Here is a 16,644-nt window from a genome sequence, read left to right on the forward strand (position 1 = left end):
CTTGATGAGGATAGCAGTAGATCGCCTAAGCACACCTTCCTGTTGATGTAATTGCAGAAAATGGGCAGGTCAAGACAACAGTAACACTTCAGTAACATCTCGGCAAGTGTATCTTGACACTGGAAGCCTTTAGAGGCCCCTTGTGGCTGGATTACAAAACTCCACAAATTGGGATGAATGTCAGTCCCCAGAGCTGAAACCCTCACCTTCAGCTGTAACAAAGCCTACCTGTTGAGATTTTTCTAGGCAAGTGTGCCAGTCCTGGTGTATTTTTGCGGGGAGGTAGAGAGGGACAGCATTGGTTTAGATCATTGGAGATGCATGTTAACACTGACTTCATATCATGTGGGAGGGAGTGCCTTGGGAGTTGTTTTTATAATGGTGGTGCACTTATGAGTGAAGAGATCATCTAAGCTGCTGACTTCTTGAGCCCTTTTGAAGAGCTCTCAGCGTAGCCCAAAGGTGCATCCTACGTTGGAGCTCTCTAGTTAGCTGCTTTGTCTCAAACCTTCTGCACTCACCCATTGCTATTCACAAACACAGCTTGGGAGAAGGTCTCTCCTCGCAACCCTTGTTCTTCATGTGAGTTATTCCACTTCTTATAACAGCACTGAAGAGTTTTTAGAAGACGTGTCTATGACTAGGCAAGAACAGCCTGACTTACGGTTGCATCCATAACTAAGGCAATTGTTCTCTATGAGGTGACTTCTTTATACTAGGCACAGTGGGAAAAGGACAAGAGGTGAGTGTAGGGCGACAGCCTTGCAGTGAGGACATCACTGTGTAGTTTTAGCCTTTAGCCTAACCTGAGTCAGACACAGTGGGAGAGCAGCATTTGCAAAGGGGTGATGCAAGAAACCAGCAAGAATGAAATCTGTCTCAATACCCTCCCAACTCTTACATGGAGGCTTTCCTGCACAAAAATGGTGTCTCTCCCAACATTGCTTGTGTTATGTCGCTTTGAACTCCCATCCAAAAAGTTTGGTGGGATGCTATTAATACCCGTGGTTCAGAGAGAAACCTGGGAGCTATGCAAGGAAGGGGAATGTGCATGTTGCAGTCTTGACTTCTTTTTGCTGTCACGATCTACTCTCAGCCTCTTTGCCCAGATAGGATTTCTGGAGCGTGGATTGAAGAAAGGGAGGCAGCCCGTAGAACTGCCCTGGGAATGTGTGAATTCCAGTAGTAGGGCTGGAGCAGGGGGAGGGATGGTCCTGAAGCCCTTGAAGCCTTTCATTCTTTACAAAAGAACGAAGGGAGAAATGAGATCCCAAGCACAATTTACTGGAGAGCTATTTCCCAAAATAATCTGGGCATGTAGCAAAATGTGGCTTGGAATACCTTCCTTTCTTCAATTGATGGATGAACTTCGTGTCCTTCAGTTGTTACTCAGATATCCCTGCTGGGCATTCATCTGTGGGCATGATGAGGTCACGTGCTGAGCACAGAATGGAATCACTGTGGAATTATTATTTGGAAAATTGTTTGGAATCAGGTATACAAGACAGAAGATGTTTTGTGGGTGTGTTACTTTGGTTTTGTTTGCTGAGGTGTACTGTCTCTGATGCAAAATGAGACTGAGTCAGGGAGCTGGAGGTAAATGGCAAAGTAGTGGAGCAGCTATAAAAGCCCAGCTCAGATATCACGCCCTTGTCTTGCATCCTGTGGTACAGGCAGCTGTCAGACTTGTTCTTCCGAAAAAGAAGCTGGTGCCAGATTTTTCCGAATGGGAATGGAGAAAGGCGGAACTGCTGAGGTAGCTGGTGGTTTCTGGGGAGAACGAGAGGGTGCCCAAAATTGGAGGGAAAATACTAACAGGAAAAGGTCAAAAAAAGCAGTGGCATGCAGCTCTCCATGCAACTAAAAGCTGGGGAGCACTGCTCTGCTAAATCCTGAGTTAAAGGGAGGGTAATGAGTAGCTTAAGAGTGTGTTTATCCTTAATAGGGAAACTATGAAGTCAATTGCACTGACTTTTGGGGTTCTCTAAGTGTAACAGAAAGATATTTTAACTGTGGCTGCCGGAGGGGATGTAACAAGGCAGTATAATTTCAAAAAACAGAAGATATTCCAGTCCCCTCCATACGTTGAAGGCCTGGACTGAGATAGCATTTTCAGCTTGTGCCATGGGAGGTAAAGTGGGGAGGTGATCAGTGCAGAAGCAACATTTTCAGCAGAAGGAAGCCCTTAAAAGGTTTTACATAAAGCTTTTAGTGGTAGGAGGAATTTCTTTCTCAGTTGTGTTTATTGCTTCCCCTTTGACAGGGGATGGGGAGACTTGTTAGGGTTGGAAATCCTTCCCTCCAGCTTGACTGCCTCCCAGATCTCAGAGTGATGTTTCAAGGAGTGGTTTTCAGTGTGGATATGCATTGTGCAATGTGATCTATCTGAATGGCAGGAGGCCTGTAAGCTTTTTATATACGAGCTGGGGACTGCACACATGAAACTTCAGTGTTTCCTGCCACAATAGGCTTGAAATGTGGCAGTGCTCTGAAATGTTTTTCCATGAACATCTGTGGAAAATGTCTTGCTCAGATTCTTTCCATTCAAGGCAGAACTTGCTGGCTGCAAGCAGAGACCTCCTCTCTTCTTTCTCCACTTGCTGTTGCAGAGGGACATATTTATTCCTTTGGTTAACGATCTGAAATGTTAATGTAAAGGCATTTGTTTGAAACTTCCTGAACTAAAAAATGAGATGTGGATTTTGTCCACTGAATTATATAAACTGGAAGTCGGGGATGGTAGTAGGCCATTACTTTTTCAAATATCGAATCAATGGCAAATTGTTCTCTGCTGGATGTATTTTAAGACCAGAGAGGATCTTGTGAATCCTCAAGTCTGGCCTTATGAACAACATGGATCACTAGTCTAATTTTGTAAAATGAATGCCTGCTCTATGTCCAGTAGCTGTAAGCAAACTTAAGCTTATTTGGGGAGCAGGGAGAAGCTGTCTCATATGAAGACTTTAATATTCTTCAGGCCTTTTTGGTTTTCCCAATCTAGAGCAGAGGTTCTGCCATCTGTTTTTCAAAGGTTGCCCAGCAATGTGAGGGACAAGAGCAGCTGCCAGGGCTTGTCTTGAAATTTGCTCCTAATTCCGTTGCATCATTTCTGCTGAAACTCAAATGCATCCTCTCTCCTTCTCCTGAGCTATCGGATGATGTGTGTACGTAGCCTGCCTTTCAGATGGAACACACCTGCCTTCTGTTCCTTGCTGTTCTTCTGAAACCAGTGTATCAAGACAGCTTCTTGTAAGCCTTCTAATCCTACTCACCCACACTGCAATCCCTCACTTGTCTCCTCATCACCTGGAGGTGTTGCTCCAGGGGCAATACCTGTGCAGCCGCAAGGGCTGAGCAGTCAGTGAGAGGTGCTGTGCTCTTTGCCTCCCCTTTGCTCTTAGCCTTAGCTGAGCTGGCCAGCAAAGGTGGGAGTCAAGTAGCTGGGAACTTGCTTGAGATCAGAGTGCTTATCTGATGCAGGTCTGTGCACAGGTATCTGCTTCAAATGGCTCCAGCGGCCTGCAGCTGTTTAGTTTCTGTTTGTTTTGTGGGGGGGGGTTGTGTGGTTTTGCTTGTTTGTTTGTGTTTTATTTTCCTGGCATCAAAAATTTTTCTTTGGCATTTTTCCTTTTAATTTTCTAACCCCTTTACCCTGAACCCAGAAACCCAGGTTAGTGTTTAGAGTGGCTTCACCCGCTATACGCTCACAGGGATTTCCACAGAAGTGATAGAAGTTTCCCTTGAGGAAGACAGAGAGAAGGAAGCTTTTAATCTGGTATTGAGAAGTATGTTGTAAGAGAGAACAATTTGGAACTTGGCTGTGCTCTGAGCTGGCTTCGCTCTGTGCCATTCAGCAGAGGGTAGAAAGCTCTGGAGAGGCAAAAATAAAACTTTTAAGAGAAGTGTCTCGATGAGATCTTCAACTCTGGATTACATCTGCATGTGAGCTCATTGCACAGCAATGTGTTATCATTCACTTTGGATGAAGCTGAGATAAACTGAGAGCTGCTGAAATACGAGCTGAGTATTGATGTGGAACTTGCAATTAAGATGAAATGATGCCCTGCAATGACCTCACGACATACTCAGTTTCAGGAAAGGAGAATAGAAGGATTCCTGAAGGAAAGAAACCTTAATCATGGAAATGAATAAAGAGCCAAACAGCACAAAGTCTGGCAAGAAAGGCTGGTATTTTCCTGCCACTGTTGATAGGCAGGAACATGCTTTGTCATTGTGGTCCTATGTTCATTAATTTGTAGCTGGAATGGAAACCACAGACTAAACTACTGGGGGCTTCTTCCAGTAACAGCTATTATGAGGCTTGGGGTAAAACTTGTTGGGGAACAGCTCCATGAAGAAGCAGGGAGAGAGCAGAGGCCTGGAATAGTGTGGGTGAAGGAGCTCATTATCTGGAGAAAAGCAGGTCATGGGATTCTCAGTTCAAGAGTGAATGATTTGGTGCCAGGGCAGATATGAGTAATACTTTGGAAGACAGAGAACTTGTGGGTTGCATCAGGTTTTTTTTCCACTGTTGTGGTCAGCAGTGTTGGCTGACTCCAAGTAGAGAAGCTGCATGCAGGGACTGCAGTCTCCGGGCTGGGTAGTGGACTGGGTGCAGGCATCTTGGGTGGAACAGCCTGTTCTGGATCTCTGTCAGTCAGGTTACTTGACTTTTTTCTGTTCTACTTTACTCATCTGGAAAATAAAGGCAGCTCATGTCTGTGAGGAGAATATACCTTATTTTTTGCTGAAAAGAGCTTGCTAAAATGATAGAGAAAAGGCCAAAACGTCACCTAGGACCTAAGTAATTGGGATCTCTTCTATTGTTTCTCTTTAAACATGTCTAGATTTGTATTAGTAAACTTCTAACCCCAGTTTCTTCACTTTGTTTAAAATATACAGTGTTTTTCAATCATTCAGAAGACAAGAAATGCTCTGAAAACTTTTTACTTTTATCATGACTGAAGATGCCTTTTAATATAGAATCATTAATACTTTAATAAAGAATAAAACTTCTTTTAGGAGCTGTATCTAAGCTTACGTATTGGCTTAGCTCAAATCAAAGGTCTCAGCAGAAGATTGCAATCTAGGGGAAGGTTGATGCTTAGCTCTTACAATTGAGAATGCTGGTTTGTTTTGTAAATCTGTGCCCTTTAGTTTCTGAATTAGCTGAGGGCTTATCTTCAAACCTGAAGTTGTTAAAATCCAGTTATTTCTCAGCTTTCAAAATCCTGAGCAGCTTTCCTATGCTTAGCTTTGTTCTTGATGAGCTTTACAGTCATGCTTGATCTGTCATCCTGGCAATTGAAACTAAATTCTGGTTTGTTTATTCTCCTGAGTGACCAGTAGGTGCCAATAACAGTATTTCAAACTGTTAAATACAAGTGGTGAGGTGAGCAAAGCCACATCATCCGTTAGCTCTAGAGTTCTATTTTTCTCATTGTTAATGTAGCATGAACTCGGATCTCATCGAAGGAGAGTTCATGTTACAGCCCCAAACCTTCTTTGGGTGCTGCAAGTGCTTGAGTGACGTGATGCTGAGACCAGTCTCTGCTGGGAGCTGCCTTTTACCACATGCCTGCATCTGTAAGCTTGGGGTTGAGGTTTTTCTGGTTTTGTTTTTGTCTTGGAGGGTGAAAACTTAAGAAAAGCACTTGTCCTTTGTGTGTCAAGCCCTGCTTGGTAGAGCCTAGATTCAAATCTTGAATACTATGGTGTGATGGCAATGTGGGGGGAAAACACCACAGGATCCACACCTTGCAGAAGACTTTTGTGGCACATTTGTGACCTCTTGGGAGGTCTTCAGGAGCCTTGAAAATGTGTCTGGAAGCATCCTGTGTTTGCTGTCATGCTGGTTTTTTGCCCACCTGCTTTTCTTGAGCTTGCAGTAAAGCAGATGCCCAGTTAGACAAGGTAATGGTTTTGCTAGTAACTCACTAACAAATACGGGTTTGCTGCTGCTTTTGTTGGAGATGGGCATACAGCTGATTCCTGCTTCTCTCATCTCGTTGCCAGACAGGTTCAGCTGAAGCCAGAGTAAATTGTTTAAGCTGGGACATAAATCAGACAAGTTATAATCAGGTTAAAAGCACTGGTCAGTTGGGTGTTTTCAAAATAAGAACAAACAAACCCAGAACCCTTCTACAGAGAAGGGTGACATGCAAATGACTCTCAATGAGGGATTATAGCTGTGTTATAGTTCAGGTTTAAAAATAGTTTTCCCTTTTCAGCTGGAGAGAGAAAAACACAACCCTTGACACGTTTCTCAACACTGTTGAAACCCAGTTCTAACACAGGGCAGGGATTTCTCCCTGTAGGTACAGATGGTAATTTGCAGGAGATGTACCCTACTAGGGAAATAACCAAAGGGAAATAACTGTGGCTTACCAAGGGGAAGTACATTTATGAAATGACAGCGCAGCTGCTGCCTAGCAGCCTTCTTACAGCCCAGGAAGCTTTGACTCTTCATGTGGGAGGCAGAGTAGAGATGCGCTTGGTGACCCAGAACTGAAGAGTTATGTAGGGAGTGCTGCATTTCCATGATACATAGCTTTTCCTGGCTGAGGGACCAAACAAGCTTAGCTTTTACCCTCGTGACGTTCAATGTCCAGGAATGCTCAGACTCCCCTCTGCATTAGTGGTTGGTTAGCATGCGGTTGTTGAAGCCAGTGTCTGTTGGATGCAGTGGATGCCTGGATTTTTAAACTAGAAATAAGGCCTGAGAAGTCCTGTCTGTATGTCTGTCCTTGTTCACCCTGCCAGGGCAGGGGTGAGGCAGCCCATCCTTAGCTTCATGAAGTTGGGATTGTGCAGTTCATTTTGGCACCTAAACAGAACACAGCCTGTTTCCTGGAGTAGAGTATGTCCCATATTCCTGACATGATGTCACCTCAGTTGCTGCTGGGACTTAGGATAGACCCTGAGCTCTAGACAGTACCAGGATTATTATGATGCTGTTTTGCCTTTGATCAGTGCAATACAAGGTATGTGCTGTGAATTCAGGGATGTTCCTGGCAGAGTTTGATAGTCTGTTTCTGTGACAGTTCACACAGCTTGAGGCTTTTCTGGTTGCAGTTGGCTGGAGTGCCTTGGTCCATGCTGCCTTTAGTCCCCTAGGACCTTGAATTTCTGTCTGCACAACTCTGAAGAAGATGATGGGAAAAGATGGGAAAAAAAAAAAATATATATATTTAAATCTGAAGACAAATAATCAAATGAGCTGCAGCAGAAATATGGTTGGGTGTGTGTGTGTGAATGTCAGGAAACAAATTGAATTCACATAGGAAGAGTTTGGATAGAGAATGAGGAAGCAATCGGATTAATCTCCCTCCATTTCCCCAGAAAAGGATCCCATCATGCTGAGCTGCAGCCTGCTTGTGAAGTCACTACCTGAAGAGCTGAACTTCAAAGCATTCTGGGTCTCTTAAATATGTTCTAGCATAAGCATGTAGGAGTCTTGTCTGGTAGCCTATATGTAGCCTCTACTGCGTTTCTATCACCCTTTTATCATTGCTTGGTAGGGTAATTTGCAATCTTAATTTATAATAGAGAGGACTTCTAATGTCAAAATGGTACAAACCTCCAGGATTGTATGTTTACATACTTCCCTTGTACACAAAGTACAACTGCTTCTGGGGCTGTCAGAAATCTGTAGTATAACAAAGAGCAGCACATTGTGCCCCGTGGAAATTGTGGGGGGAATTTTGGAAGCCACAGGAGTAATTATTGCATTGGAATTGGAATTCATTTCTTAGTGTGCTGTGTAATCTCTGCTGACCAAAACAAGCCAGGCCCCTGTCGTCTAGAATAGTTTCACCAATAATGACAACTCTAGCTTCACAGCACATCCAAGTTTCTTTCCAGAACCTTAGTCTGGAAGTGATGTGATAAGTGTGTTCAGTGTGGTGGGTTATCAGCACAGCTTTCCACAGAAACCTGTGGGGAGGGCAAGGGTCAAGTGGGTTGTCTTGGATGATTTCCTTAAATGTTCTCCATCAAAAGCATTGCTGGCCACTGATCTTCAGTTGATTTGAAATTTACTGTTCCTGTACTAAAACAGTAACATGTAAGAGCAGAGGAGGGCAAATCTTCCAGCAGCTTTTCTTTCCTCCCTTTCTATGCTGCTTGTTCCAGAGGTAGCTGAGCCAGGTAATGGATTCTAGAAAGGGAAATCTGACTCCCAAGTTCCTTCTTGGGTTCCCTGGCCCCTTCCCCCAAAGCCACCATTAGCATCAGCTTTCCTCCTTCCTACTCACCTCCTTTGCCTTGTGTAGTAGAGAAATCACTAAGGGTATTTTGACACATGCTTCAGTTTCTGCCCTGTGAAATAGGCAGTACTATCAATGTTGGCATATCTGAGCAGTTGTGGCTTTGTTAATTTTGCACCAGAGGTGTAGTGGTTGTCAAAATTTGGGGAAGTTTGGGTTTTTAACTTCAGCACCTCAGGAGTCAAATGCCACACGTTGTCACGGTGTTTGAGCATTTCATAGCAGCCTAATGATACTAATCAGTATCATCACCACATTGCAGCTGATGGAGTTACTGTATGTTTGGGCTTTGAGAAGCTTCTACAGAAGAAGCCATCTGTGGCAGAGCCTGAAGGAAAACCCCACAGAAGTGTTATCAGATGCACTTCTAGTATTGTCTGTGTTTCAGTTCCATAGCAGAACCATCCGTATTGTTAAAATACTGGTTTGCTCTAATGTGAATTCCTATCGACAGCCTCAGCCAAAAAGATCCATGCTGGATTAACCTGAAGACCTGAACTCTTGTGCTCTTATAGGAGTCATCAGTGGAAGAATGGCTTTTTTTGTGCAAGACAGTAGAAGCCAGGTTTGGGCAACAGGTTCTGTGTTGGGTGACAGGTCTGGTAGTTTGAGTACTTTGTCTTAGTGCAGGAACTAATGGCTAAAAATGGATAACTATTTTGCAAAAGCTTACACAGTTGCTTTTCCCTGCTTCAAAGCTCTGTCTCCACAAACTAGCACAGAATACTTCAAAACATGCAAGAAAGGTTTTGGACACTGAATAAAAGCCTGTCTTTGATAATTGTTACTCTTTTCTAGGTCCTGTGTTTAATGTCTCGGTGCATTCGGACAACCCGACGATTTACCAGGGTGAACTGGCAGATTTGCTGTGTATCATCACAACAGAAGGAATGGCACTTGAACCAGGTATTTTGGCAAAATTATCTTACTTGTAACTCATTTACCTTCACCAAGCAGAATAATACCAGCAGTAACAACCCTATGTGCTTCAAGTGAGGCTGGAGAATAGACAGCCAGCATTGAAAATCCTATAGAACTTAATAAATACAGGAGAGCACGTTTGCTTTACACAACCTAATTTAAAACAAGGGGGTTTGTTTCACTTTCTGAGGGGAGAGGCAGAAAGTGTTCTTACAGCTAAACCCCCCCTGTGCTATCTGTACCAACTGACCTCACTGCTGGCAGTCTCAGCCTACAACCACTAGATGGGCTGTGAAAACTATTCCTGTTTCCTTTAATGGGAAAGGGGGTCCATTGTTAAATCCTGTTAGGAGAAAATGGTCATCTGTAAACAAATGTTAGTCACCTGGCCAGGCAGCTTTATAATTCAGAGTTAATTTAAGGCTTAATGTAAATCTAAAAATCACAATAATTGCTGCAGCCTAAATGCTAAAAATGAACGTTTATTGCTGATGCCTTCAGAGGTGAGCATCCTTTTTCGTGTGGAAGAAGAAACAAAGTACATAATTGCTGTGAAAAGGATAGCAGACACTTTAAAGGCAAATTTTTTGAAGAGCTGAAAAGTTCAGAGAATTGCTCAAAACCTAGCTGCTTGCCAAGCATAGCCTTGAGCTGCTTTTCATCACAATGCTGTGACAGTAACTCCAGTTATTATGCCCCAAATTTGGAGTGAGATTAGGGGTTTTTTTAAGTCATTCTCTTTCTATATATATGAATATAAAAATCTATTTAAAATAAATCTATAAATATGTATGTAAATATAAATGTAGATACCTAAATAAAAATGTCATGATTTATGTGAAACTTAGAAATCTACACATAAGCCACTACAAAAGAGGTGCTGTGCAGAAAATATTACTTACAATGTAGTAGCTGATGAGATGAAGTACCAAGCTTAGTAAAGAACCATCACTTTGAAATTCCTAGATGTCTGGTTTGCATTAAATCTGAGTGTAGCGGGAAAGCAATTTGCCAGATTACAGTTGTGTGCTGCCTGTGAAAAAAATAATAGAAGTCTGTAGATTATATTATTGAAATGCTTCGTAGGGAGGAAAAAGCTGAGTAAACTTTATTGCTGTCAAAAGATTCATAGCCTGGGATATTGGACACAGTAAGCAGCAGCGTATGCCTGTACCTATACCTCAGTCTGTCCTGGAGCTTCTGCTCAGCAGGAAGCCTCTTCTAAGTTGAGGTGTGCCCAAGCTCTTACAGGTATTGTTGTGAAGCAGAACCCAAAACAGCTGGCTTCCTTTGCGAAGCAATAATTGCTGGCAGGGAGCAGCTGCTGCTTCTGCTGGTGCTTGACAGCTAAAATAAGCTTGGGGTTGCCTTGTGAAAGAGGCCTCAGCACCCCGGACTCACTTAAAACTTGAAAAGAGGCCACTTAGTAAGAGTGGGGCTCTCAGTGCTCTGCTGCAGTTGGGTTTGTAATGGTTTTTGTGTGTGTTTGGTAGCTTGAGATGGGGAAGAAGTACTGACAAGGTAAGACTAATCAAAGAGATCGAAGTAAAAAGATGTCTTCTTGGAGGAGTTGCTCATCAGCATAATTACCTTTTAACTGGGCAGCTTCACAAGGGTTCCTGGTTGTCTGTTGAATTGATGGATGATGCCTAGACTTGGAAATGATGCTCTTTCCAACGGTTGTAAGCAGCCAGTGCGGAGTTTTAAATGTCAGCACTGCAATCTGTTCCATAAATGGATAATGTTGTCTTGAACGTGGCAAATCTCTGCCTCTGTGGTTTTGAGGGTTTTTTTTGGGGGGGGGTTGGGGGAGTTGGTTCTTTTTGTTTGTTTTGAGTTGGTTTTTTTGGGGTTTAGGGTGGTTTTTTGGGGGGGTGTTTGGGGTTGGTTTTTGTCTGTAATGGAGCAGATGAGGCACAGGCAACAGATACGCCTGGAATGAAGCGTGGCATTGTGGCAGATCTGGAAGGAACCTTTCAGTCCATGCTCTGAGCCTCCAGTTGCTGAATGCGCAGGATTTGGGGCCTAACCAGCCATTCTGTATAGAGAAACCCCATCTGTGTCTTTCCCATGAGCCTGAGAAGCCAGCCTCTCTCCAGTTCTTGCTGCTCCTCTGGATGAGACTGGCAGAAGAGCTGCAGGAAACATCTGGAATCTGTGCAACAGCTGTAGCATGTGCAGACTTCCCTTGACTTCTTGTCCTTGAGAGATGAAGGGTACTAGAGCAGTGGGATAATGCAGCAGGTTAGCCGAAGAGCCTTAAGGGCTCATATGATAACAAACAGATGTAGTTCCTCAGTAGTTCCTTATTCCCCTGGATCCCATCTTTGATCTGTCTCTGTGCTGAGTCAGTATCACAATTTAATTCACAACTAGAATGGAGAACTGGCTTTTTAAATTAGTGTGAAAATAACAGGGCTATCTCATCCCACTAGGGAAATGAGGCACATTGTTAGGGAAAGCCTATACCAGGTATTCACATAAACAGAGCAAGAGTTGCCAGCATCTCCTAGAAAACAGATGACAGCACTACAGACATGGTCTTTCCATTTGGGAATGTGGTGAGAAAGGAGAGTAGAGCAATTGCATTTGACTTTGAGGGGGCACGATGCCTTTCAAAGGCCATCTACTCTTCTGGTGTCAGACCTGCTGCAGGGCTGTGTTTTGGGCCCCTCTTTTGAGCAAAGAAGGATCAAGGAATTTCATAGGATATCTTGTTAAATGTGCATCCAAAACACTTTGAACACACTTGGTATGCCAGCCAGCTCTGCTCTTGTAGACATAGGCACTCAACTTTGCAAGTGTGTATGTGGATCCGTATATATGCTTCCTGTAATAAGCTGAGGTGTCAGGTACTATCTCTTCTCCCTTTTGTATACACAGTCAGAAAAATAAAGTACTTCCAAGGAGCCGAGGAGAAGTTAAATCACCGATTATCGTTGTCAGTGCCCTTCTTTATTACAGTTAGATTGATCCATTTGTTTCTAGAAGTGTTACTTATGGGCTGGACTTTTGTCTGGTAGAGGTAATTCACAATACTCTGTGTGTGTTTGTGTGTACCCACCCTGTAGGAAACTTTCGAAAGGGTGGAAAAGGTTTTGGCATGACTGCTGCGTGCTTTAATTTCCTCTGCTTCTTTGAGACCCTGCTGAAATGGAGTGTGTATTACTAAGCTCAGTACATGACAGCAACCTCTCCATCTAAAGAAGCGCTTCTTTGGCTTGGCAGCTGTGGTTGGTGTTTTGAATTGATAGGAGGGGAGTATGTGTGTGTCAAGGGGGAATAGTAGTTCTTCTGTGTCTTGAAGATATAAAAGCTGCTTCTGATATTTCTGTTGAATACACATTTTCACAAATGATCTCTCTAGACTTCCCAGATCACCCCTTCCTGGGCTATGTGCTTAGGGATTTAAAAGTATTACTTACTGTGCCTGAAAGGAGATGGTTGTTTTTATCTGCTCCAGACAGACGCAGTGGGCACTCTAGAGAATTTAACAAAACCAGCTTGTTTACCTCTTGTATGGCTTGAAGTGGTTTCCTCAGCTCTCTAGGAAGCCCTATTCAACCTCATTTAAATGTAGTAAACAAAAAGGATCTCAAAATTGTGATTCAGTACTGAAACTAGACGCTGAGAGCGCTCCATTCTAAGCAGTGGAAGTGTATGGTTCCTAAAAGCTGGTCTAGAAATAGGATTCCCTGTTTTGAGGAGTGATTGGCCAGGGAAGCAGCTAAGACCCAGACAGCTTAGTCCTGTGTGTCAAATTGAAATGTGCATAAAGATGTGCTTTACATGTTGATGATCCTCACTAACTGAGGAGGGGAGGAAGCATAGCATCACTATTACTCTGCTTGCAGAGCTCTGAAGGGTCCAGATCCTGGTGCTTTGTTCTTCATGAAAGCAGTTAAGTTGCATGACCCAGGGACACTGAGGTCCTTGATGGCCGTCTGAGCTTGACACTGGGATGTTAGGCTTTCCTCTAATATGGGGCGCTTTGTCCAGGTATCCCATGCTACTTATAACATTGTGGAGCGTAGAAGGAACCACTGAAAGAAACCTTTGTGGTGTTAAGTGTGAGTGTGGTTCTTGTGGTTGGGTTTGGTTTTGTAAATTGGGGACAAAAATTGTGAGAGTGACTTGCCAACACTGATGCAAGGTGTGTGTAGGATGGTACAGATGCTTTTGGGAAACCTAGTGTGTGACCTGTTTTAGGTTAGTAAAACTATGTATTTATTATCACTTGGGAGCTGCTAGGCATGTTCATCACTGATCTTTAGAGAGCACCTGATTTATGTCATAGGATTGCTAAATTTTCTGTGGTTTTATTGCATGAAAACCAGAGATATATTGAAACGAATCAGATGACTTTGCTGTATTAAGCTATTTCAAGGAGGATAGTGACTCGGAGCCAAATCCTCCCTCTGACTGTCTGTAGTGAGTCACTAATTGCACACTATGTATACTGACTAATAAAATATGTTGGCATAATACTGTTGTCCCATGTTGTAATTACAGAAGATAGACTCAGCTATTTCAAAATGACAGCAAGTGCCTGCACTTGTCTCTGTATGTGGAGGGAAAGGAACCTCAAATTAACTGAAACTGAAAAGAAGGAATTCTTTAGAGGTAGCAAGTTGCCTGGGAATCTGAAGGCTAGATTATTTCTTTTTATACCTAGATTTATTGTTTAAACCTTTTTTAGCCTGGGCAATGGTGTGTTCAGTGTAGTCAGACTTGGTCTGGAAGGTGTCCATAGGCTCCTACGGTACCTGGAAACACAAGAGCTCATGGCAGTCTTGATGATCTCTGGGAGGACTGGGTTGTTCCCAATGTGCCTGCCTGTGGACCGGTGCTATTACCGTATTTGGCAGAAGCAGGCAGCATAATGAAGAAGAGTTTATAGAAACAGAGCTCTCTCCAGTAGAGGCCCCGTTTCCCACAGGCAGTTGGATGTGTACACAAAGCAGAAGTCAAGGTTGGGTCCTGTTAACTGAACGTGTGTTTATGGTAGTTTTTATTAACATCACTTTGAAGAGAAGGCCTGTGCCAAGTAACCAATAGTAGTATCTGTAGTATGACAGGCAAGAGTGATTGCTGTGAGGTCTGCTGGTCCACGTGGCTTACACTGACCCCCGTGTAGGACTGGGAGACCTACTCCTGCTGTAGGGCTGCAAAACAGGCCAGGTGCTCTCCTGAGGCTCTCTGCTGTCACCTGGCTGAGGCAGGAAACTGGCTGATGCTCCAGATAAGAGCTTGGTCAGCCAGCATCGCTGGTAGTAGCATCTGCTGTCTCACCTTTTTGTTTCGTTTTGAAGAAGTGTGTAAAACCAGCGCACCTACGAGAGAGTTGATTATACCCGAAACAGTGGGTAGTTTTGTGTCTGCAGTAAGGGGGTATGTTCTACCTGGCCAGCTGATGCTGTGCTTCAAGTAACAGAGCTGAGGATGTCCCTTTACATCACTTTACTTTTAAAGTATCATTTTAAGGTTAAGGATGTCCCTTTACTTAACTTTTAAGGTTCCCTTCTTTGCTGAAGTGTTAACTTGCCTGATAGAGGCTTAAAAATCATCTGCTTTTATACCTGTAAAGAATTTGAGTACAGCAGCAGGTTTAGGGCTTTAATTTTTCCATTAGCCTAGAGATCAAATGTGAAAGTTTAGAGAAGAGCAAACTCAATTAGACAAAATATATGTTTTAAATTTCAGGTTGCTAATACTGTATTTTTCAGAGATCTCAATACCATCAAATGGAGGTTTTATGCATCACCAAAATCACTGGGACTGTCTTTAGTTGTGAAAAGGTCAAGCCCTGTGCATGCATTCTACCAGTACCCAAACCTCAGGATAGAAATAGTAACCTCTGTTTGCCGTTTGGGCCCTTCAGTTTGCTAATGTGTCAGGAAGGAAGACCTGTTGAAGAAACAAATGAGCAGGCTCTCCTGTCTATGCCCTAGGTCATGCTAGGTTTCAGACTCTGACATGTGTTGCTGAGCTCACGTTAGCAAAGAATAGCACTGACTTTTAAAGAAGGTACTCTGCTACATCAGCCTAATAGGGTTAAGGCTGAGGTCTGCTAAAGGGATCAATAGGCTCTTGCATGGACATTGGAGGAGCTAGATGTGCTGATGAACTCTGACTACCTGTCAGCTTTGTTAAACGTGGAAGGTGTTGCAAATGCATTTTGTAGATTGTCTCCTTGGGTGGTAAAACTTGTACAAGGCATGATGCTTGATGATGTGTGACAGTAACCCACAACTCCGGAAAAAAAAACCTTTATAAAAGCATTGTGGTCAGGCTTTGCTCCTGAATGCTTTGTGCTTTTGTAAGTAATTTTTTGTGCTCTGTGTAGAATCTGTATTCATTTAGGCAGACTAAATGTAAGGAAGGGCCTTCAGCAAAGAGCCTTCTGACTTCATGGTTGTGTAGGCCCTGCGTGAAGATAGGGATTGCAAATGACTTTCCGATAGCAAATACCTAGGACTTCCACTCCCTTTTCACTGTAGGTTCAGCATAGTTCTGGAACTGCTTATGACACTAGGCCTGCTTGGTGGAAACTTAGATCAGAGATTAAACATCAATTTTAAGGATAGCAAGCAGGAAAGGAAGGAATCTCCTCTTTGTTGTCCCTGTATTAAGTCACCCTTTCTGTGAAGCTGCATTCTTCCTGCCAGTGCATTTCATTGCAATTCACTACTTGAATCCTGATAGAAAGGACATGTTCAGAGCACTTTCTTTTTTTCTTTCTTTTCTTTTTTTTCTTCCACTGTCAGGCCAGTGTTGGCTGTCCTGCTTGCAGATTAATCCTTCTGCTGAGATGGCACTATGAATACTTTTCAGAGCTCACCATCATGTCTAAATTCTTCTTTGTCCTCAAACACAGATGATATGTCCTTTGATGTCTCCTGGTTTGCTGTGCGCTCCTTTGCGTTGGACAGAGAGCCCATCTTGCTGGCCTCACTGGACCGGAGAGGGATTGTGACACAGAGCAGGAGAAATGGGAGCAGTGATCTCAGCCTGGAGAGAATCAGCCCATTGGAATTCCGTCTCCGCGTGCATGGCTGTGAGGACCATGACTTTGGGAACCACTACTGCGTAGTGACGCCATGGGTGCGATCTGCCACTGGTGTATGGCAGCGGGAGCCTGACATCAAAGCCAAACCCATCTTTCTATCTGTGAAAATGGATGGTAAGAGATTGCAGCGTGTCTTACACAATTTATTTCTTTTTTAACACCTTGTTATGCCTTTCTCTGAAAAATATTTCCCATGACTGTTTTTAAAGGTGCCTGTGATAATCTCAGATCTTGTTACCCTACTCTATTGTTTGCAACTTCTGATTCCAGATTCTGTAGACTAGGTAGGCCTGAACAGATCACAGTCATAAGACTAAAGTGTTTTCTTCCCTGATCATCTCCTGGTGATGTTTTGCATAGCTGGGGCATCTTTTAATCAAGGCATAG

At 43.3% G+C, this 16,644-nt stretch overlaps 1 protein-coding gene across 3 annotated transcripts in view; it reads left to right on the forward strand.

Annotated features, from left to right (window-relative positions):
- PTGFRN (prostaglandin F2 receptor inhibitor) overlaps positions 1–16,644 on the forward strand; it is a 66,090-nt gene that overhangs the window by 44,846 nt on the left and 4,600 nt on the right. For all 3 annotated transcript variants that reach the window (XM_030471855.1, XM_032919769.1, XM_030471856.1), the window contains exons 7-8: positions 9,066–9,173; positions 16,066–16,371. In XM_030471855.1, coding sequence (XP_030327715.1) covers positions 9,066–9,173; positions 16,066–16,371 — 414 coding nt within the window. The remainder of the gene's footprint in view (positions 1–9,065; positions 9,174–16,065; positions 16,372–16,644) is intronic.

The sequence above is a fragment of the Strigops habroptila genome, chromosome 2, assembly GCF_004027225.2.
Source record: "Strigops habroptila isolate Jane chromosome 2, bStrHab1.2.pri, whole genome shotgun sequence".
Classification (NCBI taxonomy): domain Eukaryota; kingdom Metazoa; phylum Chordata; class Aves; order Psittaciformes; family Psittacidae; genus Strigops; species Strigops habroptila.